Source organism: Aythya ferina (assembly GCF_964211825.1).
Source record: "Aythya ferina genome assembly, chromosome: 1".
Lineage (NCBI taxonomy): Eukaryota > Metazoa > Chordata > Aves > Anseriformes > Anatidae > Aythya > Aythya ferina.
The window spans coordinates 94,994,494-95,020,227 of record NC_140296.1 but is presented as its reverse complement, the minus strand read 5'-3'; the positions used below and the strand labels follow the sequence as shown (position 1 = coordinate 95,020,227).

At 40.1% G+C, this 25,734-nt stretch overlaps 1 protein-coding gene across 2 annotated transcripts; it reads right to left on the bottom strand.

Annotated features, from left to right (window-relative positions):
- Positions 1 to 338: 338 nt before the first annotated feature.
- Positions 339 to 22,803, bottom strand: VPS26C (VPS26 endosomal protein sorting factor C). Of its 2 annotated transcripts, none has more exons than XM_084523177.1 (8): positions 22,732 to 22,803; positions 15,515 to 15,658; positions 13,345 to 13,494; positions 8,537 to 8,617; positions 5,592 to 5,666; positions 2,941 to 3,091; positions 2,407 to 2,559; positions 339 to 756 (listed from the first exon to the last, which is right to left on the bottom strand). In XM_084523177.1, exons 1-8 carry the CDS (start codon positions 22,786 to 22,788, stop codon positions 674 to 676), a joined length of 894 nt encoding a protein of 297 aa, XP_084379303.1. In that variant the 5' UTR covers positions 22,789 to 22,803; the 3' UTR covers positions 339 to 673. The 2 variants fall into 2 exon arrangements, with proteins under 2 accessions (XP_084379303.1, XP_084379304.1); XM_084523178.1 differs by lacking the exon at positions 339 to 756 and adding an exon at positions 785 to 1,092.
- Between the last annotated feature and the right edge of the window lie 2,931 nt (positions 22,804 to 25,734).

Sequence of the window (25,734 nt, the reverse complement as noted above, 5' to 3'; positions counted from 1 at the left end):
TTCTGATCCAGGGAAGATCCAGTGCAGTGGAGGTAGAAGTCAGCTGCGAAGCACTAACTTCTATTGTAAGCATTCCTGCAATACAAACTCATTCCCAGTTTGACAAAAATACATTTGGTGTTACTTCATATTATTCATTTCATATCTCTTATTTCAGTCATCTTGCAGTATTCATCCCATGACACTACTATGCGTTGTTGTAGCACAATTTATTATAATTTCAAAGATATATATTATTCAGTATTATATCACCCTACCCTACCCTCCCCCACCATCTCTATACATTATATGGAACAGGCCTAAGTTTAAGAGGCTGTTAAAAGACTTTAGAACAAGTGTTGCATTATGAAATAAGCAGTGAAATTTATTACAGATTTCTGCAAGTTGTAGAAATATCCAGAAATCATTCTTACATAATTTTGCAGGCAGAAATGGGGGAAGAGGTGGCTGTTGAAGTCAGAAAGATACTTGATGAGGCCCTTTAGATAGATTCATCCACACAGTCTGTTGGAAGATGAGCACAGTCTTTGGGAAGATCTATAGACTGAAAGCCCAAGAACTATCTTCCAGGAGTTTTCAGTTAAAAAAAAAAAAAAAAGATAACGTATCACTTGGTCTCTGAATAATTTCATCCTTTTTCAATAAATCGTTAAGTGAATCTTCCTCTGGCTATTTACATCCTGCAGAGCTTCAGAGGGAAGTTCTCTGTGATAAGATGATCATCGTGCAGAAGGACAACAATGTTCACTTCAAACTCTGAGGGAAGGGGAAAAAAACAGAGTTCCATTTAGTAATCCCATAACCTGCACCGTCACAGTAGGGTCAGGGCAGACAGTTCCTGCTCTCAGATGGTCACTTCACTGGACTCCCCCGAGCTATTTCAATACTCTACATTTTTCTGTGGCCAAGTAATACAGGAAGGCAGGGCTGAACCAGGTGCTCCAGACAGAACATAGTCACCGGCACCTGAGACCTTGGGTCATTCCCCGAGAGCCCTGGCTGGTTCTCATCTTCGGGATTCCTCCAGATTCAGTCCCATGTCACTGAGAAACTGCCTGATGACCAGGAGGCGGCATGTCAAAGTTCAGACATCTGCTAAAACGGACTTTGGTGTGAGATACCTTACCCAGAAAAATATGTATTGTTTAAAAGCATGTAAAGTGTAAGAGGTAGGGAACAGACTCCTCTCCATGCTGTCTGCACGTAACAGAAGGTTCTAAGGCATTACAGAAAATGAAATTAAACACCAGAAGACAACATACCTGCAACCTATGAAAACAATTCTCAAAAATTCTCTACTCTTTAAATATTATATTGTGTTGTTCAGAAACAAAATTGGTATCAGATCTATAAAGAATTCTAAGTGGAGACAGAATTCAAAGACTGTTAATGAGTGATGGAAACCAAAGATAAAAGAGTTATTTCTGGTTTAGTTCTATTTATGAAAAGTTTTAATACAGATATGAAGATGCTCAAGAAATAGGGACTACTCTAACAGTAGCCATTTGTCACTGTATGTTACTATTTAATTGCTAAAGATAGCAAAAGTAGAGTACAGTATCATTTTGTGAATAATCACCGTACATAAGTGCAAAAATGCTCTTGGGGGAACAGATAATCAGGTAGCCAAAACTGAAAAATTACCCATGCACATTTGTGCAGGATGCACAGCAGAAAATTAAGAGGAGCTTCAGCTGGGAAAGATCCTCAAGGTAGGGACTTACACTGTAGGGACAGCTACTTCTATAGCAGCAACTTCAATCTGATGCAATGCAATACAAAAAGGAGAACCAACACACTCCAAGAAGATGAAGAGAAGCAGAACAGGTGGGCAAGGAGAATTTCTGAAGTACTTGCTTGAGCAAATGAGAAGAATCCTAAATTTAATGTGTTTGTTAATGAAAATGCTGGATTTAGGATAGAGTAAGCAGGAAGAAGTGGCCTGTGTAGGTCAAGAAAGCCAAGTCTGCCTCACTGTTTCTATTTGAGTCTGTGAATTAGGAGAATGGGAAACAAAAAGAAAGAGAGGCCATGGAAAGAGGGATTGTCACTGGTGATGAAAAGGAGGAAATTATTATCTTTGCAATTTACTCTTCTTATTCAACATTTGATTAACACCTGATTTTTTGGCAGAAAAAAATTACTTACTGCTACTATGTTTCTTCTGTCCCTATACCATGTAATTCTGTTAGTCAGAACTAGCATAATAGTTTCAGAACTGATTTTAATCGGAAGTATTTGGTCTCCAATTTCTCAATCTACATGAAACACAGCAAAAGAGATGTCCTTGGTTTTCTTCCACAGCATTTCGTCCATGGTGCAAGTTTCACCTGCCAGAAGCTAAAGTGAAACTAAAAACATTTCTAATGGAAGATGTAAATACAGCTCAAGATCCTACCCACTTACCAACTTTGAAGTTTGTTGTTTCCAGCGTGGGGCAGGTGAACAACCTGGGGAACACCATGTATATAGGAATGGGCAGGCCCCTGCAGACATCCCCATCAGCGATTTGGATGTTCTGTATCTCTGTGGCATCTCTGGCGTAACCTTCCGCACACCCTGGTGAAAAAGCGGGGAATTTAGAGGGGGAGGAAGGGAAGGGAAGGTAGGAAGGCAAAGCAGTGTCCAAAATCCAAACATAAAGATTTACCGAGGAGGGCAATGGGGGCACACAGACAAACACCACAGGGAATGGAATGGGACGTGACCTTTTGCCCTCTAACCTGTGAGTTTTCACATTAGCACTCCAGACTAGAGGTCATAGAGGTTTAACTGAAATTAATGTTTGGACTGTGCCACCTGAAGTGCAAAACGATTTTTTGCCAGTGTTTTCAATCTTCTCAATTGTATGGCTCTTGACAGTCTTGCATATTTAGGGTGAAAGTGCAGTTGGTAATTGCTGCAGTCTGCTGTACACGCTCCGTTTACAGAGAAACTTACCACAGGTTTCCACACGTACTAACTGCAGCTCAATACTTTTCACTGCAGCTTCTGCATTCTCCACTACCAGCTCCCCTGTTAGCGGCTGTGTAATGATGCAGTTTGTAGAGTTGAGGTGACCTCTGATGAGAAATTTTGGAAGTGAGGCTCTCTGGGAAGAGGGGGAGAAAAACAAACAGAACTGTAAGAGCAGGCCAGGAAAACAACTTCTTGTCTTTCTGTCTGTAAGGTAGTTATCAAAATATGTAGGAAAGCCCAAGAAGCTGCAAAATTAAGAACTAAAAAAATCAGAAATGCCTCAAATACTTGGTTAATTTAACTCTTTAAATATGCATCCTTATGGATATGCCTTATGATATGTCCTACTATCCTCCCCCTGACATGCACCCCTTCTTCTTCCGTCCACAGGAGCATTTTTCCTGGGATGAGCTGACAAAACTTAGCTAATTACAATACAAGAAGTCAGGAAACACATGAAGGAGGCATACTGGCAGGCATTACCAAGATGGTTCGGTCAAGTCACTTTACCATGCTCTAAAGAACTGCATTCTCGTCCCGTTTCAATACAAATTATAATACAGTCTATGGTTTCAGTAATTTTCTCTGCCTTTTAAATTTCTCTCTCAATGCCACTACTGTGGGAGAAGACAGGCATTTAAAATGTTCATTTAACACAAGATGTACCATACTGCTGTGTATCAAGACACCAACTAAGAGACTGGACAGTCAATGAGGAGCTTAACTTCAATGCAGGATCACGCTGAACCCTGAACAGCAAGCACATTTCCTACTCTTTATGCAGTGAGTTGTTAGAACAGCTGATTGAGGATGACAGTCTAGAAACTACTTTCCATAGAAGAACAAAGTGGGTTTCTGCCCCCTTGTGCCCCGTGTTTTAGGCCAGCAGGCATCACATATTCTCTGCCAGCAGAGCAACTCCTCATATGCCAGAAGCTCCCGTTACACTTCAAGTTCTGGCAGGAAGCATACTGAAACAGTCATGTACTCTACCCACATCCTCAGCTCCTATCTCACCATCCAGTTTTCTTCAATCTCTTTCATCATGCTGCTCTAACCTTCCCCTTCTTTTGGAAGTGTTATCCTCTCCCTCCTTCATTTTCTGCTATCGACATCTTCAATGTTCGCCCCTACCTTCCAACCATCTGTTTACACGTGTTTGTGGTGTCCTTGCCCATGTAACTGATTTTCCCTTTTTTCTCCCAATCTTTTTGCTTCTTAGTCCTGACTGCCAGAAGCAATGGCAGAATAGTTCTAATCAGCTATTGTTTAGGCTGTTTCACTCACAGCCAGCACCTCTGCAGAATTCAGCTGTTCCACTCGAAACAAATCTTCGGGTGAAGGAAAGAGGAATTTTCACGTGCTTTGTAAATGTAACTTCATCTGGGTGTTATCTCCTAATGGAAATAGCAGAAATTACATCCCTGACAAAACCTCTCTATAAAATACCCAAGTCCTACAATGTATTAGTAAAATGCCCTTTTATTGTACAAGCCCTAGCAGGTTCTTCTCATTACTACTATTAGTAAAAGTAGATTTACTTCCCTGCCAACAGGGACATCATATAACCATCCCCTGAAGTACAGTGGTCAGGAAGCTCAGAGACAGAGATAAAAGGAACTTGCAGAACAAGAACTCTAGGCCATTTTCTACAACCCTAATCTACAAGATTTAACATAAATAAATAAATGTGTATTTCCCCTAAAGCCTTACTACTTTTCTCAGTACCCTTCATATTTTATCCTAAGCTAGCTTTACACGTACCTCTCAGTGGCAGCCACTAAAAGAACAAGAGGCTACAGGCACAAATTGAAATACAGGAAGTTACGTTTAAACATTGAAAGAAAAATTAACTGAGGGTGGTCAAACACTGTAGCAGGTTGCCCAGAGTGTTTGCATGTCTCCATCATTTGCGATACTGAAAACGTGACTGACATGGCCTCAAACAACCCACTCTGAATGACTGCTTTGAGCACAGGGGCTGAAATAACCCATCTCCAGAAGTCCCTTCCAACTGCAGTCATTCTGTGAATACGCAGAATAAGCTCAATGATGGCATGACACAACAGCTGATCAAGAGCTCTGCTTTGAGAAACTGGAAAAATAGGTGGAGATTCACAAGCCCAGAATTAAGATCAATGGAAGTCAAACTGGGGATGCTGACAGGAGAGCTACAGCAGGAAAGTATTCTTATTAACAAAAAGAGCACAACAAAAACATCTGGAAAGACAGAACACAGGTTTCAATGGACAAACGGAAAACCATATTCAGAAAGCTAACTGACCAAGGATGTTCATACTAACTACTGTTCATACTGGCTTCCTGAAGCTACAGAGTGCTATTAAGGAAAAAAAAAAAAAGTATAAAAATATACCCTTTTTAAATGATCCTGCTACAGACTTTTTTCTCTTGCTTCACTGCCATCATTCACTCAGAAAGATGGGAAAAAAAATTAACCATTACTGAAGTTCCACCTTACTTTCATTACCACTACCAGGAGAGAACAAGCAGAATCACTCTATAGGAAAGAAAAAAGAGTTGATGATGCACAAAGTATTTATTCATTCTTCTCTTGTTCTCATTCAGAATCACACAAAAAAAATAATAATAAAAAAAAAGAAACAAAACCTTACCTCTTTAACGTTCTGCAAAGTTTCAGGAGTAATTGTGAAGTCTACAGGGCTTGGCGTCAGCTTCCCTTTCTGTGACTGTAATTAAAACAATTAAACTGTAAAGTGATTTACAATATACAAACACACTCTAAATACTAAAAAAATAAAACAAAGTCAAACATCCATCCACTGTGTTAATTTTCAGGATTGTCTTCATACTGCAAGTATCTATCTGTATAACAGAAGACTGAGATTTCCTACCTTTGTTAATAAATAATATTAAGATTTGTCTCAATGCATTACTAATCTGAGTTGCAGAAACACAGCTCTTCAGACTTGGGTTACTTTGTGTTCACCATTGCAATAAATCACAACACACTTCCCATTTGTAAGTTTTTGGCATAAGCTCTGCCTACACTGAAATAAAACAAACAAAAAACAAGTGGCTGACTACTCTAAGCCACCTGGAAGAGAAAAATGTGCTACCAATCTTCTGAAACATAAGGGATGTTGCAGAAGAAGATAAATTTCACATTTCTGTATTTACAAATAATTACATTTTCTATGTCATGTCTCATGTTCCCTGCCATTATCAATACTTAGCAAATTTTGGCAGGGGAGAGGGGTAAATTTTAAGTGAACTTGCTCCATTACTCCAAATATGTTTTATGAACTCTCTCTCCCTCTTGAAATCTCTGAGCACTCTGAGCTCTTTTTGTTGGCCTTCCAGTAACAGCTCAGCTCTGTTAAGCCATCCTCATATCACTAGGAGATCCTCAAGTGATGGAATCTAGTCTAGCACTGATTTAATGACTTAAGGGTTTCAGCTTCCTTAACTGTAAAATAAACAAAACTTGGTCCAGGTTAGCTTTCCGCACCAGAGAAGCAATTCTGGGGGCACATTATTATGGTTCTATCACAACAGATAGTTATCACAAAACCAAGAAGTCAGTCTTCACCTAAGTGGCTCAGTGGGCCCTGAGCCCTGCTGAGATGAGTCTGTACGTTGCATCAGGAAGGCAAATTTCACTTGCCGTTCACCAACCTGTCTCCATCCTTATCTCAGAGAGGTGCACTGTCTTTTCCTTACACATTTAGAGTAAGTGATCAGTGCTACATCAGTTATGAGAGACCCAACTGTATGTGACTGGGAGCTGGCAGAGCACTGCAACACCAGTGAGCTTAGCTTGAAGTCTTAGGATTTACCCTCACTACTCAAGAATTTGAGATAGCTTCTGCTGCCCAGCTGCAGGATGGAAGATACTGGCAAAAGGATTGACTGTTTTCCCACAAATGACAAATTCTGGCAAAGAATAAGGTTAGGGGAAATGGTGCATTGAGCACGGGCAGTGAGAATTATATGTTCAGTAAAACCTCATTAATTCACCCTGACAGCGAGGTTTGTCATGATTTACTGACTTGTGATCTAAGAAGTGCTGTAGTGGGAACAAGAAATAAGATCAGGAAACCGCATAATATAATTTGTTCACTATTTTGACAACTGCGACTTACTTATAATATAATAATGGACTAACAAAAAGTAGCATATTTTAGAAATTAATGAAATCTTACCAACAGGAGACCTCTTTATAGCACCTAGCTAAATATGCGACAAGAGTAGTACGGAACTAAAACAACATGTTTCCACCATTACTCATAAGACAGCCAACAGAGTCTAACACTTTAAGTGTCCTGTTAAAGCATTCTAAGGAACAATACAAACAGTATGTTCTAGCAAATTCTGGGCAGAAAAAAAGAGGTATTTAATTAGGCCTGCACAGTCTGTACTGATATCAGATGCTCTGAACATGTGTGGCAACATAAACTGAAAAGATTAAAAAAAAAGACAAAACCAAAACAATAGGAACTTCCAACTAACAAGCAGTACAGCATTTCTTGTGAGACAGTCAAACCTCATCCTAAAATGACTGCTGCACAGGAGAAAGACTGTCTCCATGTCCCTGACTGCAGCATGTGGATATTTGTTAACCTGCATATCTCAGCATATCGTCACTCACAGGCTTATATAATGCAGGTGATTAAGCTGACAAGTTTCTTATTAGCAATTTGATGCAGTCCTAACCTCAATACTTTGACTCAGGGCTCTAAATCATAATTCATCATCTGAATAACAGAAATTAGGCATTGCCTCTCCACCAACAAATTCCCACTTCGAGGACAGGCATTGCAGGTGCCCAGAACCTTTGGCTAAGATAGGTTCAGATAACCTGAAACCACACCAGTGTTTCAGAACTGAAAAGAATGAATAAGAGGATAAACTCAGTGCAAATCCTATTTGTACCATTTTCTTTAAATTAAAAGAGAGGTGTGTTACTCTAATCAGGGCAACGAAGCTGGTGAGGGGCCTGGAGAACAAGTCCTACGAGGAGCGGCTGAGGGAGCTGGGCTTGTTCAGCCTGGAGAAGAGGAGGCTCAGGGGCGACCTTATTGTACTCTACAGATACCTTAAAGGAGGCTGTAGCGAGGTGGGGGTTGGTCTGTTCTCCCACCTGCCTGGTGACAGGACGAGGGGGAATGGGCTTAAGTTGAGCCAGGGGAGTTTTAGGTTAGATGTTAGGAAGAACTTCTTCACTGAAAGGGTTGTGAGGCACTGGAACAGGCTGCCCAGGGAAGTGGTGGAGTCACCATCCCTGGAGGTCTTTAAAAGACGTTTAGATGTAGAGCTTAGGGAAATGGTTTAGTGGGGACTGTTAGCGTTAGGTCAGAGGTTGGACTCGATGATCTTGAGGTCTCTTCCAACCTAGAAAATTCTGTGATTCTGTGATCTTTTATATTCATACAAAGATACCACATATGCTGCTATTACCAATTGCTTTACTTAGTTTTCTAATTTGACCTCCAAACTTCACTTAAAATGAAAAAAGAACCCACCAAAACCAGACCACCACCACATAACAAAACAAAAATCCTGCTCACTTCATACAGTTAATGCAAACCCCACTTACCAGCGAGTGGACGATGAACTCACAAGTCTTGGTTAGGTCCTTTGCCAGCAGAGAACGCCGCATGTCGCACCGTAGGGTATACTGCCAAGAATGGGGTGGCAAAGAAAAAGGAAGAGAGCCTTACTTAAGAACTTAAGATTTCCTCCTTCTGTTAACTTTTATACTTAAAAAAAAAAAAAGTGCAAAATGTTGCTGTTATTAATATTTAAAGCATCATTTACAAGAGATTAGTGGGCAACATATATATCAGTGATACGGGGGAGGAGGGGGGAAGTACACAAAAAGTATACAATGATTGTAGATGCTCCAAAATGAAAAATAATTTGTGTTTACAATCCCATCATTATTTTCACATGCTTTTCCTATCTTCTGTCTTAAGACAGGAGAGTGAGGGACTAATTCACTGACAGAGTAACATTCTTGTATGGCTTGAGCACCCAGACTACATTCAGTTAAGACTGATGACTCCACTGCTTCTCACCACAATTTGGATAAGTGATCATCAGCAAGATATATTCACAGCCCTTCTAATTTAAAATTCAATCTTGCAATAAGTTTAGCACTGATAACAGTTGTAATCACAGTTAATAGGGAACTGTCTTTAAGCATATAGTTCAACTTAAAAGCAGCAATGTGTAAGGTTAATTTTGCTGTTAAATGTGTAAGGTTAATTTTGCTGTTCAATAACTTGCTGCCTATGTCCTCTCCTTTCTTCCCTACAAAGGAAACCATAAACCAATGGTTGAAAAATAGTTATAAGCTTCACTGTATTCATACACTTCAGCACCTACAACATAGTCTATCAATGTCCTTACGAGATAAGAAATTTTTGGGGGTGGGATATTTTAGGGTTTTGTTGTTTTGTTTTATTGTGTGTTTTTTGTTTGGTTGGTTTTATGACTTTTAATTCCTTCTTTAGAGATGACAAATAGGCAAAAATGGGTATGCTCAGAGTGAAGGTCTCAGCTTCAGAACTTCTAGTTTTTATTAAACAGCACCCCTAGTTCCTCAAATGAAAAAATAAATAGGCAGTGTACTATTTATAGTCCTTTTTTTCCATTTCTTGATTTGGACAGAGAACAAACACAAAGTAGTGAGAAGCAAATGAACACTTCCATTTGATTTATTTGAAATTAGCAAAACATTTTAAAGCAGTTAAAACCCGATTTGTAAAAGAGACTTAACGTTCCCCAAATTTATCTATGCATCTTTTTTATCTGGTATCAGATAAAGGTTAAATAGCCTTGGGAAGGACCACATTTTCCTCTTCAGGGACAGAGGGGAAAAAAAAAAAGACTCAGGCTGGCTGAAATCTAATGATCAACCTGTTAATTACAGTCTATCCTCAGCTTGCAAAGAGAAGCTTTGCAGATGAGAGATGGAAAGAAAAAAACAAACAAACAAACAAACAAACAAACCCACCACATACACAAAAAGAAACCCAGCCAAATATTCATGATTGAAGTATATCTTGAAAGACCTGATATTGATCATAAGCAAGTTATCAGGACTATGGAAAGCAAGTCAACCACTTTTGCACCATTTTCATGTACCAACCAGAAACATCAGATGTTATCCTAGAAATCCAGGATTTAAAAAAGATATGGGAAGTATTAGAAAAAACATCAGAATGTAGAGAAAAAATAAGGGACTTTTTTCCATCCTGTGTGCTGCCAGGAGTATATAAAATTAAGGTAGTCACATAGGAAGGGATGAAACAGCCTCAAGTTGTGCTGAGGGTGGCTTACATTAGATGTCAGGAAGAATTTCTTCACTGTAAGAGTGGTTAGGCATTGGAACGGGCTGCCCAGGGAAGTGACAAAGTCGTCATCCCTGGAGGTATTTAAGAGATGTGCACACATGGTTCTAACAGACATGGTTTAGTGGTGGACTTTATCATGTTCAGTGATGGTTGGACTTGATCTTATGGGCCTCTTCCAACTTACATGACTCTCTCCATATAATTTGAGGTTTAAGCAATATCCTTCTGGATACAAATGATGGGAGGAATAAAGTAAACAATGGAAATACAGGGTAAACAAAAGGCTTTGAAGGCTTGACCTATAAAAGATCTTGTTGCAGGATGGGTGAGAACACAAGAATAAGAGGTCCAAGGCTTTGTGTATGAATAGAAACAACAAACTTTTTTTTATTAGCAGTTTATATACGTTCATCAACATAAGTACATTCAGCTTGCTTCTGAATTGTCCAAAACTGTTCTGCAAAAATGGTAAATTCTGACGGATACCAAAGAATTTCAGACATACCAATTCAGAGTTTACAAGTAACCTAAGGCAAAACTAGATACAGGATAGGAAATCAGAACTCTGAAAGTTGCATGCCAAGTCTTCAGACAAGGCTTTCCTTGCCAAGGCTAAAAGAATATTATCTACTTGATAAAAAGGATGCTGAAAAGGAATGAAAGACAGGATGAAAAGCAGGATCATTATTTGCTCCATAACAATGGAAATAACAACAACAAAAGCCCCCGTGAAAACCTCACAACAGGCAAAACATACTCAAACAAGACTATCAGGAGTTTTATTATGGTGATAATGATTATTCATTCAAAATATACAGTCCACAGATAGGCGCAGAACTCTTTCTTTGGTTTGTAAATCTTCCCCATTAGTACAAAATCATGGTACTATCTAGATGCAGCTAGTGTGACTGGATTAGAAGCCAACCATACAAACCTGTGATAACAATATTGAGAAAGTATGCTTACAGTATAAAATCTCAGTAACATCTTCAAGCATAATAATAAGATCTTGAAGCAAAATACTAAAATTAGTAACTAAAGATGCATGTTAAGCAAGTAAATCTGAAGGCATAATCTCACTAAAACTTTATTTTAAAATCCTCATGGAAAGGAAGATCTAGAAAGACTGCAGACTGGAGCATTAGTTAGAAGTATTTTGTCTATGAATTTTCTATCACTGCTACTTCTTTGTATCCCAAGAAAATAAAGTCAGGTCTCAGGAGTTTTAACAAGAAAGGAATGCCTAGTTTTACAGGTCTAATCCTCCAGTTAATGCTCCTGCTTTTCTTTCAGTAACTTCTGATAGGCTTATAGGTTTTTGTTTGTTTGTTTTTAAAATCCCAGACTTTTTAATATAATTGAAAAGTCTGGAATTTAGCTTTCAGTTCAGTTAAATAACTAATAGTGTTACACTATGTCATCAAACCTAATACATCAGTGTGCTACAGGAAAAGAGTGTTTTATAACCCAGTGATTCTTCATCAGCATTGTTCTGAAAGTTTTCCATTTCATGGATCCCTTTCAAATTTTTCTTGAAGAAAAACACAAAACACTCTCCAGTAAGAAGCAGCAACGATTAACACAACATTTACGTTCAGAGATGGCTGAAAAATAGACTTTCCCTCAAAATAACAACCCATTTATGGTGTGGCAATCTTTAACCAAACAAGGTCAGATTTCAGAATTGTTTTTCCACAACACTCTGCTAAAACCATGTTGTACGTACAGTTTGGGGCAGGAAATGTTACTACCCATCTCTACGGGAAAGCAAACAACTCATGTTTTTTGAAGATGCTACAAAGTCTCAACACTGATTTGAGGCTTCCTTATGAAATTACTCAGACACCTGGGCTTTTCTGAATAAAAAAATAAAGCCACCAGAGAGTGGTGCAGCCCTTTTTCCATGAAGGGAACAAATGTAGTGTGTCTACAACATCAAGGGGGTAATCAGTTATATTACAATAGTTATGACTTAAGGTACTTCAGGCAACACATCCCACTACTGTTCTGTTAATGTCATATTTCTTTAAAGGTTTACTCCATATAGAAGGCCTGAAACTGTAAGTGGTGGAAAGATTTCTTCCAGTTAGAGGATGCTTCTTCAAAATGAATGCAGGAAAACACACTCTGAACATTAGGTAGCTTTGTTGCTGTTGGATTTATGCCCATGTCTTAAGATGGATCTGGTAAGTCAGATACTAAAAATGAAGTATGCTAAGCATTATTAGCAGTAATTCATTGGTCTGCTATGCTAACAAAACCTCACTGATACTAGATAAACAGTACACATGTTTATTTTTTTGGTATGCACTGCAGACTGTTTATGTAATAGGAGATGCAGCTTCTTTCACCAAAAATAATAATAAAAAGATCAGAACTAGATGCAAATATCATCCTGAATGTATTTTTATATTTTATCTGCAAAAGAATATTATGAGATTTAACAAGCATAGTAAATATGTTTTATACTTCCTCAACCCAAAACCCCAGTATGCTCTTAATTCTCTCTTGTACATCCCATATTACACCCGATCAGTTTCATTACCACTGGCTACCTCCAATACAAGGCTTAAACCTGCTGAAAGGGGAACAGATCCTGCAGCAATTTATAAAAGACATTATAACAGCAGACTTCAGAAATCTCAAGATGTTTTCTATGCCACTTTTAACGAGTGTTAGCACCTGTGGAAAGCTCTGAATCCTAGAAACTCGAACTGAAACAGGCAGCAAGAAACTACCTACAAACTAATACTTGAAGTTTAACATGTTTGACGTTTTTTAATGTTAAGTTACATCTAGCACGCATGAAAATGTCTAGCATGCATCACAAGAACACTGTAACAATAAAAAGAAGCTTAAAAGCTGTACTTACTTCAAAGGATCTCTAACCTTTTGCTCATTCTTCAAATTAATAGAAGCAAACATATATAAAGACTAGCACTATGAAAATAAAACTACCAGAAAACTTCATTCTCAGCTTCCATGGAACAAGAGATACTGCAGGTAACAAAAGCTCAGATTTTCTTTACAGGTATGACCGCCTTACCTGAATATTAACGAAGACACCATGATACGTCTCATACAGAACTTTGTTGCCCTTCACATGCAACGGAAATTCAAAAGGAATTTCTGTCTTGCCACTGGGAAGTTTCCCTGGTTTTACCATTTCAATAGTGCTGTTAATAATTTGAATAGGCTGTGAAAATAAAGATTTAGTTTGAAGCACAATGACAGGTCCATCATTTCAAAATGAACCAACAACATTACTGAACTCTTAATAGACTCCCTGAATTTCCCCAAATTCAGGTATTTCTTCCTGATATGCAGCTCTCCAGTCTTACAAGGAATATAAATATTACAAACGCTTTGCAGAGGAAAACAATTTGTGATCTATTTTATGGTTGCATCAAATTAACAGCTAAACATACTCAGAGAGTTAAACAGCAGAGTCCCAAGCATCCTGGAAAGCAAAGTTCCATTTTCTAAATTATGTCCCCCGATAGTAGCATCAGGAATCAGCAAGTATACGTGCCTGTTGAGCAGCTAAGCAATCCCCCTACCCTGCTGCCCACCTTTCCCACCCTGAAGATTTATATTGAGGACTAATCTCTCACTGGAATGATGGCTAGCTGTGATTTGGCATTTGACTGGGGAATCCTCTTAATCCTCATGAAATATGCATACATAAATACAGAGCAAAAGCAGCAAGACTAGTACGCGAGAAGGAAACAGACTGAATATCCAGTACAGTCCTAGGCTGTATGTAATACTACAGTATTAGTGTTTTTTTTTCATTCAAGGTTTTTGTTTCTTGCAAACAGTTAAAGTAGCTTCAACCTCTCATTGATAAGAGATGCAATCTATCATTTTACTTTTCCATTACTTGTATGTATTTGCTGAGTTTAAAACCTGCAAGAGCTGAAAGAGTAATTACTGTTCTGACATTTAATGAGACAAAAGCTATACTTTCCCTAATTAGGCTTATTCCAACCTGTGCTTTTAACAAGAGAAGGAGAAATGACTGCACCAAGCTAACTGTTCACTCATGCTGAAAGAAGCAGCCTAACTTGCTCTGCCATGTGGCATTACTTTCTCTTGTGCCAAACTAGACATTCATCTGGCCTATCCATAACATAATGCAATTCAGATCAATTAACCAGATTTATCAGAAATAAATATGCCCTTTCCTGTTCTACTGTTTACTACTCCTGTTTACTACTCTAGTAAATTAAATCAACCAGAATGAGCAAAAAAGAAAGCAAAAGAAGCAATGATGAATGAAGTGAGGGGGTTAAATGAACTGAGCCCATCTTAAGGGTCATCATAGTGGGAACCTTATTTCTCTAGCTCAAAATAAAGTTTGTATTTCTTTCTTAGAAGGGAGCTAATCAACAAATGCGGACTTCAGACTAGGAAAAGGGTACTACACAGCTATAGAGGCATACTCATGGTAGCTCTGCTTGAAGATTACGCTTCTTTTGTCTCTGAACTTTTAATTGTATTTTCCCTCTACTTTGCTGAAACAAACAATCATCTATTGCTTCTACTGTTTTCCGATCATTCATGGTCTGATTATTCACACTACAGACAAATTAACTGTGATACAAATGAAGGCTTAAAAGATCCTACACTTAAACTATGCTAATTTAGGCAAACTATTTTTGTAAATATAGCTACACTGCCTCTAGACATAGCCAGCCTTGCCTTCAATCGATATAGTCATGCTTGCGTGGAGCCCAAGACAACCTGACCTGCTGGATTCCAAAACCCACACTTCCAAACCTGGAGGGCAGTACAGAGGCCAGGTCTTCCAGGTGCTCTGCAGTCAAACAGGTTGGGTGCAGCATCATCCTGCACAGAGGAACCTCTGCAGGTCCTCTACCATGGCCAGCAGCATGCAACCTCAGCAGCTTCTGCAGAAACTCTTGGTGTAATGACTGATCTGACACCCAAATTTGATTAAATTCAGTCACTGCATGATGCTTCTCTAATGCATCCTCCAGTAACCTTACTATTAGCACTATCAGCCCTAAAGGAAGTTCTCCTGTCTGTGCAAGTTCCTCCCTCAAAATGTCACCATATATTGCTAGGTAATGCTCTGCTTTCTGTCATTCTCATACCATGAAGTGCTATGACCATCTGTAAGCAACTAGGGAAAAAATTAAGAAAATACAGAAAAGCTCCATGCTAAAAATATTATTCAGTGTAAGTCTTACCTTGACGGAGTTATAGAAAGCTTCAAAGACACCCACACTTTTGGCACTAAGCTGCAGATTTACTGATCCTTCCATTGTTAATGAGATACCTTGGTGCTGGACTGTGTCCTTACTTGTTATGACCACAACTCCAGAAAGAATTTCCTAATGGGAGAAAAGACAACATGAGCACATTTGTTTAAAGCAATTTCTTCTATTGCTGTTACTCAGACAGTACGCTAACCAATTTTCAAACAACTCAAGAAAACTGTTCCCAGAGTACAGTCTAACCTTGTTAGAAGAGACAAATATTGATAATGAAAGCAACGTGAGGAACAGACTGTTGTACTTCCAGTTTGTTTTCTTTAAAAATATGCTCTTTTTCCTTGCAGAAGTACTAGCCAGAGCTTCATTTGCTTTCCTAAACTTTGACATTTTCCTGTCCAGGCAAATGAAAAATAGCCTCCTAAATAACTGTAGGTTCAGTTGGTAAAAGTTAGGTTCCATTTCCAAATTCTACAAGGAATATGAAAAGCAGGATGGTTGGCCAAGGGAAATGGAAGAGAAGGCAGAGCTGTAAAAGAGATGTCTAAGCCAAGGACAAGGTTAACCCCAAGAGCAGTACAGAACACATTCATAAAGAAACAAAGAAACCACACAGTTGTTTGCCTACACAAGCCTATTTCTACTGGGCAAACAATTTCAAAGCATGTCTGAATCCAAGGCACAAGGTGTATGAGTCAAGAGATGTGTCACTTATCCCATTAAGAAAGTAGTTGCACAAGACCACAGCATCAATTTCAAGGATCGGTTTAGAAGTTCTAATACTGAAAAAAAGATTAACTGCAGGAGAGCAACACGCAGTTCGTATCACATACCCCATAGTTTATCCTTCCCCTACAACAGAGAATCCACTCCACTCCACTATTCCTCGTCAAACGCTCATACACACCTGGAACTAGAAGAAAGTTATTTGACAACTTAAGAAAGTTTCTTAGGGCTAACTGTGTCTTCTGCTCAGTAGTAGTGCTCTCTGCACCTTCACCAGCCTTGCAAACCAGACACCAAACTCAGGACCACTCAGTTCAAACAGCAGTTCAGACTGACCACTCCACACTTGACCAGTTACAATCAGTCTGGTTGTATCCACACAACAGATGCTATTTGAATATTGCAGCCTTTTGTCTTTCCTGGTGGTAGGGCATGACAATACAGGGAAGAGGTCAAGTCGTTTAAGGCAGAACCGGACATCAGGCATCACAGCAAAGGCTGACACTCCTGAGTAGAGGACCTGCAGCAACTGGGAAACGCCAGGAGCTGGAGGCACAAAAGGACAGTGAAGAAAAGCTGACCTAAATACCATCCTGCTTTGCGAACAGGCTTTAATTAGTACAAGCAATTAGGTTATTGCTTTGAAAAATGAGTACTGCTGCACTGGAAGGAGCAAGGACAATCCTGAACATATGAACTGCTTCACTAAATGAAGACAGGCTCCTATCACACAGCAACAACCTGTCCCAGAGCTATCACCTAGAGAGCTTCACATAAGAAGCTTGTGTGTATTTAGGGCAGAGAGGAAAAGAATTATGTGAAGTTAAATATGATTTTTTCTTCTAACATCCAATAAGTATACATTATTCTCCTACCATCCTAATAAATATATAAAAGGAAAACTGCTCAAAACTATTTTCTAACTTGCAACTTTAAGAAATAAAAAATAAAATCACTTGTTTGAGAGAGAGGGGAACATAATGAAAGAGCTTCTATAATTTTTACCTAAGTTGCTTATATGCAATCAGGCTATGTTTCCATTTGACGAGGGGTGGGAAAATCTGCAGTCTTTTCTCAAGAGTTACTTTGTACTTTTCTGTGTGTAAACACAGTCCTCTCTAAATACAAAGCTGTCAGTATACTTCCTTCCAAAAAGTACAAATCAAAGAACATAAACTTACCAACATGCTCACATACTTACAGTCAGCAGACAATTTACAAGAAAGCTTTATTTTTGCAAAACCAAACATGTAAACATTTGAAAAAGTTACACAACATCACTAGGCTAATTAGCTCTGTTTTCAGTCCGCACCAAAAGGGACCCAAAGGTTCATGGTCCCAAACAAGCATTTAGTTTTCTGTTGTTGGTTCTTCACCTTTCAAATATGCACCTGAAGCTACCAGAAAAGCTGACACTTTTAAAGTCACAACCAAAATGAACATCTGCTTCATCTAATCCAACAGCATAATCCTTTTTTTTTCCTGTAGTTCTTGTTTCTTGAGGAGAGTTACTGAGTTTGGCTGGGAAAATTAGGAAGGATCTTCGTTCAGTACGATGAAGCAGTGCATAACATAGGCCTCTGAGTATCAGCTATACGGTCCTAAGCCATGCTCAGACTTCTGACTGAGCTAGGCTGTTATTCAGCATCTTTAAACTTGATGTAAGGATTCAAAGGATAAAAGTACACACTATACTGTCCCTAAGTTGTTTGGCAAAAATTGCTTCTAGTATTAAAATACATACTGATTCCGATCTGCAAGTTCACGCTGTCAGGTCTGCTTGCTAGACTAATGAGCTACAAAAAATACCTTTTTTATCTAGATACTATGTACTTCCAGATTAGAACTGATCACTTTTCAGAATCACTGATAAGAAATATCAGCCTAATTTGTTTTCAAATGTGAGGTAATTTTGAACAAAACAACAAAATCAAACCGAACCAAAGCACAAGGCAGGCTTTCAAGGCCATTTGAAATCTGTCATCATACTTTTTCAAGTGTTGACAGCAGCAGAAGACATCACATTGAATGTCTTATCAAAATGTTTAGCATTTCTCTAGTTCCTTTTGATATTAACTGTACATCCATGAATTGAGCTTGTTGTTGGCCTGGCAGAGCTGAAGTGCCCCATCAGCTCATTACCAACACAGCGCTTCAGCTCCCCGTCAGATTCCTCTTCCCCCCTCACAGGCCTTTACTTTTAGGTCCCAGGACAAACATTTGGCAACTTTATAACTGAAATTAAGTTCATCTAAGTCGCATTTACTAAGTATTCCTGATCATTTTCTGTCACATCTACTACCCAACAAACCCACCTGCAGATCTTAACTACATATTCTCCTGGTTCCTTACAGAGAAACCGACAACATTCAATAGAAAAAGCCTGCTATGCCCAATGAACAAGACATTGGATGCTTTAAAACCTCCACATTCAGTTTTACAAGTCATTTTGCTGTTTTAGAAAGAGTAAAAGGCCTCAGTATGGGCAAATTCTGACTTAGTATGTTTTGGACTCACTTGTCATTAAGTCTTGGCTGACATTAACTATGGCACCCTTCTTAGCACACTGCATTTTTCAGCCCACAGTTCTTTTAATTATCAGTCTTGGACTAACTGCCACAGTTATTCCAGCCATTCTGCTTGGTTTGCCAACCAAAACGCATCATTAGTTGTGCCTGTCCCCTCTCATTCTCTGAGCATTCCTGAGTTTATTGAATGAGCCTCAGAGCCTCGCAATTTTCTATTCAATTAAAAAACGAAAAAAGTAAAGTCTCCAGAACACGAATCTTCTGTTCCTGTGAACTTAAACACAATTTTTCTTAAATCCCCCATCCCCTAACAAACCTATTACTCTTTTTGCTCCAGGAAATGGCAAAGTTGTTGTTTTTATTTATTTATTTATTTTTTAACCTACAATTTAAGGTCACTTGATTAAACCAGGTTTTCTGAAATTGAAGTCTAGAAAAAATAAAGGTATTTGTTTGCTTAGTTCCTCCAATTTCTGATGATTATGAGTAACTAATACAGAAATTGCTTACCATTTATCAGAGCAAGTTATTTTAACCAGCTTTCTAAAACCAGCAACACAACCACAGACTTCTATGACGTGTGACTATTTTATAAACGTTATGGTTTTGTTTCGCCCACTTAAAGATTAACAGTTAAATACAGAAGCAAAAAGAAATTTAAAATAACAGTTATTGCCTTCTTGACTACCTTGCACTAAAGAAAGTGTTAGGAAGTGAAGAGACTTCAACTTTACATGGGAGATTGTTTGGGAACAATGAAAAATGCTTGAGCTCAACTGGATTTAATAAAACCAAGGTCACTGTACCAGGATGAGAAGTCATCTGACCCAACTCAGTGCAACAAGGAACAGTAATTTGAAGATTGGGTTACACAATTATTTCAGCACCAAATTGAAATTCAAAAGGTCTTGGCTTTATGGGGAAAGCCTACAGTGAAACATATGTATCACTCTGACCTTACAAAAAGCAAAAAATAACAAGTTATTCAGACTTGATTTTCCTGGCCAGATATCCATTTTGAACACATTCTTTCTTCTTTACTCACCAGCCTTCCGATATGTCTGATATGCCTTCTGATACTCAATATTTTCCCCTAACAAGATTCGATGGATTTCTGCAATAACGTTACAGGTAAGTTTGTAAACTTTACGAGTTCCTCCCTAGAAGTTTATATTAAAAACTCCTACACCTTCAGGGCCTCAATCAGTATGGAATCTACCACAATGAGATCCTCTGAACAATTACGTGTTGTACATGGGTCTCTCCCACATCTATTTACCCTCATCCTTTCCCTCTTGGAGGCAATAAAGCAGTACAGTAAATACCCTCAGTAGCTTGGCATTTGCTAGCTGACATACATACAACAGATCCAGAGATGCCAACCACTAAAAATCCCTGAATATTTCACCTAAATATTTCTGAATCCCTTAGTATTTCACCTCTTGACATACAAAACCAGAGCTTGAATGGAAGAATCAGCAGCCGTTGCCATTGATCTTTGATCTATTATCACCTAAAAGCGCAGGCTGAGATTCTTCAGACTGGTCTTCATCAACCCAATTTTGTTTTGTTTATCTATTTCCCTACTCAGTTGGAGCTGATCCAAAGCATCTGATCTCCATTTCATAGACTACCAATTGCTTCTTAAATGAAGAAATAGATTGTGCTAGGCAGAACATGTCTGATTCTTGCACAATGAAGGGAAAACCTACAGGCTAGATTATATCACTTACTTTCACATAACCAACATGTGGAGATGATAGAGAAGGCAATTATACGCTATCACATGCGTACACCATTTAGTTTGCTGTTAAGGCCAAAATGACCCTCAGCATAAATACTGCTTGGTGCTTTTATAATTTATTAAATGAAAAAGATCAGAATATTTTAGCTATTACATACCAGCTCTCTAAGCAAATGCTCCATACCTACTTAGGAGTGCAAAGCAATCTTCTTTGTCTTTACAGCAGTCCGCTACACACCAAATGCCTTTATAAATCACACAAAAATTAACATAAGGCACATTAAAGGTACCTTAGCTATCCCTCTGCTTAATTGCACAGAACATTTCCCTGCACGGACAAATCTTGTCATACTTATGCAAAGCTATCTTATAAACTTCCTACAGCTCACAATTAAGACATCTCTCTACTGTCACCTTCTTCACATCCGCACAAGTCCATTTGGATACTAATTATCAAATATACTCTGTTCTACTCTATTTGAGAAGACATTCATAAGAAAAACAAAAGGGGATATCTGATTCAACAGATTATTTTTTTAAAGAGTCACTCCAACCAAATACCATTTCCCCAACCTGGCTCGCTGGCCAATACCCTCAGCACAAGACAGGCAGCAGAAGCTGAATGACTGCAGAAGTGAGTTGCACCATGAAGTTACGCTGAATCAATCACAGTCTTACACAAATTATGACTTAGAAAGCTCTCAACAGTGTTTTAGCAATGTTTTGTGCTGTTATCTTGTTATAGGCCTAACAAAAAGGCCGCTACACCAACACACAATTGAGACATCACATTTTTTTGTATCCAAACGCAGTTTTAAATGGGTTTAGACAACGGAAGATCAGGTCAAGCCACAGTACCGCTGTTGCTTTCAGATGAATAGCTAGATGTTGGGATGAACTATGACCTTCACTACAGGAATCCCTTCATTTTCAAGTAGCACTGATGAAAGTGTATTTGGGGGTGAAAGCTGACAAAGACTAAAAGTATTATTAGCATAGCTGATGTCAGTGAAGTGTACAACCATCAGTAAATTTCTACAAAAAACAAAGGCACACATATTCCATGCCACATTAAAGGGAGATTTGTAATTCCTTTCTGTGCCTTCGAAATTTCGATCAAAAATTCATGTTGTACTTCTAGTGCATGGCTCTTTTATCACTGTGCTTTCACACCATTCAGATATCCAAACTTCAGACCTAGTTAATGAAATAAAATTATAAACTTTTTCACGTGGAGTTACAGCAGAAGTGACAGATTTACTAACCATAAAAATCTTACTTAATTTCAGCTTGAAGACAGAAGAAACATCCTTTTCTTGTATTAAGAATACAGATCCTATTCAGAATGACATAAAGCAAGCCAAGTAGAGAAACTGAAGAAGAACACAACACTACAATACCAAAACAAAAGGATTAAGATCATTGTAATAACATGCAATGCCAAAATGATGCCGGAGAGATACAGAGGGTAGCATTTACCACCGTGACACCACACCTGCAGATTTATGTTGTTCACATGCTGATACCAGTGCTGGTTGTGAATGCCACCTCTTGAGAGTTGATGGTGGCAGAACTGATTTTCCATAATCTTCCACTCCAAACTGATTAAAGTAGCTTCCCAGCATTGAAAACACTCAATAAACTGAGACGTGCTTTAGATCTAAACACCGTGACAGACGAGCTTGTAGCATAGGGGGACAGACGCATGGGTGAAAAGGATTTGGGGTGCAGTAAGAGTGAAAGGCTGGACTGCCACACATGAAAGAAGTGAGCTGGAAACCTCTGATTGACGATATTTTATTTCTAAAAAAAGTGAGCAAACACGAGCCAGTGATATTTTTTTTATTAATTGAAGTGAATGAAGAATGAAAGGGAAAAAGGGGGGGAAAAGCCCCCACGTTCCTTCAAGTGGCTGCAAAAGGGGAACTCTGCAAAATCGCTTTGTAGCTATCAACAACTGTGTCAGCGGGGAAAAAAATTAAGAAATGAGGAAAAAAATAAAAAATTAGAAAAATCAACTAAGAAATATGAAAATAAATGAAGAAAACTGGGAAAAAATAAAAATGAGGAAATAAACATAAAAATCAGGAAATAAACATTTTTAAAAATCGGGAAAAAAAACAGGAAATCAGGAAAAAAATATAAAAAAAAAAATCGGAAAAGCAAGGAAGGAGCCGTGATGCAGCGGCACTCACCCCGCAGCGGTACACCTTGTTGGCCCGCTTGATCTTGATGTCCAGCGCCGTGCCCATGGCGGCCGCTCCCCCTCCCTCCCCTCCCCTCCCTTCCCCCCCCCAGCTCCCGCCACTTGCTTCCGCCTGCGGGGCGGGGCGCGGCCCATCCGGGGCCCCCGTGACGTCACTGACCAGCTCCCGCCCTGGCGCTTCGCGGTCGCCAGGGCAACGGGGCGGGGCGGGCAGCTGGTGACGTAGGATGGTGGTGGTGGGGGGAGGATGCGCAGAGCGCATGCGCAGGGCGCGCTAACGGTCGGGGGGAAGCTCGGCGGGGGCGGGCCTCGCGCGTGCGCGGCCGTTGCGGCGGCCGTTGGGCGCCTCAGTGGAGGAGGAAGGGGCGGGGCGGCCTTCAGGGCGCGCCTAGTGCGGGCGGGCGGACACGGGGACGGACAGACGGACACAAGGACGGACAGACAGAGGGACGGACGGGCAGGGCGGCGGTCCCCGTCCGCCGGTGAAGGCGGGGGCGCCGCAAACATCCGTGCGTTGAGGAGCACGGAGGCGGCGGGAGGCTGAGCCTCGGCAGCAGCGGTTTAAATTCATTAAGCGTTTCCCCTGGCTACGCGGCATAAAATAAAACAGTCTAAAGCACGCCTTAAAGTAATGAAAAAATAAAGAACTTGTACATATATATATGGACTGAATTTGTCTCTGTTAATAATTACGGGTGTGGTTTGGCCTATGGTATCTCAACAGCATTCCTGCCTGCTCTGGCAAAGATGTCTAAAACTTGTTTGATGAATTTCTGGCTATGTCTTATAAAGTGAGAAAATCCACCTGAAACTTAAAAGAAAAACAAGTATCTGGTCTGGTGAATGTTGCAAGTGAACAACCGATGCGCAGGGTCATGCATCTGCAGCGAGGGAAACTGTTAAATCTCCCGCAGATGTGGGCCACAGATGGGTTTTTCCTGTGATTTCAGCGGGACTGGGACTTGTCCACCGGTGGTGTCTCAAGTCCTGAGGGAAATCTCTAAAGCATGAATCTTGTTACATATTTTAATGCCTTATCTAAAGTTGTTATTCTTACCATGTTAAAAAGTGAGGGCAAGCGTTTAATGGAGATGTGGCAAACGTGAGCCTTACCAGGTTCAGAGACTGCCAGCTCCATCCTTACCTCACCTTGCATGGTGGGAGTTTCCTCCTTCACTCTCAAATTGGTGTTTTTTGGTGGCAGATGTGGAGGAGAGTTGTGACAGGTTTTTTGAGCATGATCAAGAAAAGCTACACTAAAAGCCTGAACAAAAAGTCCTGGAAATGGACTTTTCAGCTATTATAAGCATGCTGTACTGTAACTAGTTTGGATCAAGCACACAGCTGCATGATAGAGATGCATTTGTCTATGGAGTTGTCTTCCAAGTCAGGTGTCAGGTGGAATGGCTGGCACACCAGAGGCGCGTGCGGCCATTCAGAGGGACTCAGACAGGCTGGAGAGCTGGGTGGAGAGGAACCTCATGAGGTTCAACAAGGGCAGATGCAGGGCCCTGCACCTGGGGAAGAAAAACCCCTTGCACCAGTACAGGCTGGGGAATGACCAGCATTGGAGACCAGCTGACCAGCTGCTCTCCATATGGAGAGCAGCTCTGTAGGGAGGGATGTGGGGGTCGTGGTGGACAGCAAGTTAGCCATGAGCCAGCACTATGCCCTTGTGTCCAGGAAGGCCTATGGGATCCTGGCTTGCATCAGGAGGAGTGTGGACAGCAGGCTGAGAGAGGTGATCGTCCCTATTCAGAAGTTATTCAAAACCGATGCTCTAGGTGGCCCTGCTTGAGCAGGAGGGCTTGACTAGATGATCTCTGGAGACCCCTCCCAACCTCAACTATCCTGTGATTCTGTGATTCAGATGACCCAGGGTAGACCGAGCTGCTCATCGGTGGCACTCTGGATGTCTGAACCTGGTTTTCTTGACCTGAGCTTGAGAACTAATTAGCATTTTCTTTGTTGGTTCTCTCAGTAAGAATAAAACAAAAGAGTCTTGAAGGCATCAGCGAATGAATAAACATTTGAAGAATTCTGAAGTAATCTGGATTTTAATTTTATTGTCTTTCCAAAAATAATTGCCCTTTTTTAGCATTTGATATTTAGAAGTAGTCATCTAAAAATACATTTTCTTAGCTTCAAATAGTTGAGAAAATAAATACAAGTGCTGGAGGTACCATGTCCTAGCAGCAGCATGCAGAGAGATCATTCCCGAGCATGAATGGGCTCCAGAAATGACAGGGGGAGGCATTCGCAAGTGACGTGAAGAGGATGCAAAGCTCCCGAGTCTGCATTCGGTCCTGTCAGCCTTACGAAGCCCAGATGTCTTTGGCCTATTCCCCCCACCCCTACACTTTAGTATTAAGAGGGATGCTGTAAGGAGGAAGACCACCTAACCACTGTGCCCCCTTGCTACTTAAGTGTGTTAAGTGAATTTATTTAATTAATGCATTTATTTTTAACCCAGCAAAGGGGGATTTGAAAGGAAAGAATATTTGCCCAGGCAGTGTAGTTGTCTTCTGAGTGCGCAGATTTTCTGCCATCACTTTCACAATCAAGTGTTTATCATTCTTAGGAAACTTTTTTAGAGGTACTCCAGTTACTCATTTCTAGGAACTGGAGCCTCGTGTCCAGAAAAAGCCGCGGCTGGTACAAGCTGTAGCTGCGCTCCTGCCTAGCAACACGGCTCATCACAAAACAAACCCGCCCGCAGCTCCCGATGAATGCGGTGGCCAAATACGGTCTCTCTATCGATAGTTCAGCACTCTCAGTGCGATCCCTCGTGCCAGCACCGGACCGTATCGCCTTCGTCACCGCGACCTCTGGCTCAAGGTATGCTCTGTCGGTCCGGTGAGGCTGCTGGCTGAAATGCAGCGCAGATGTGCTCCGCAGATGTGCTCGTCGGTGTTTCAAAATGTCTGGACTGAGCTGATACTGGCTGTAGTGATCAGAGATGCCCTGGCCAGTTCAGAGACAAATAACATCC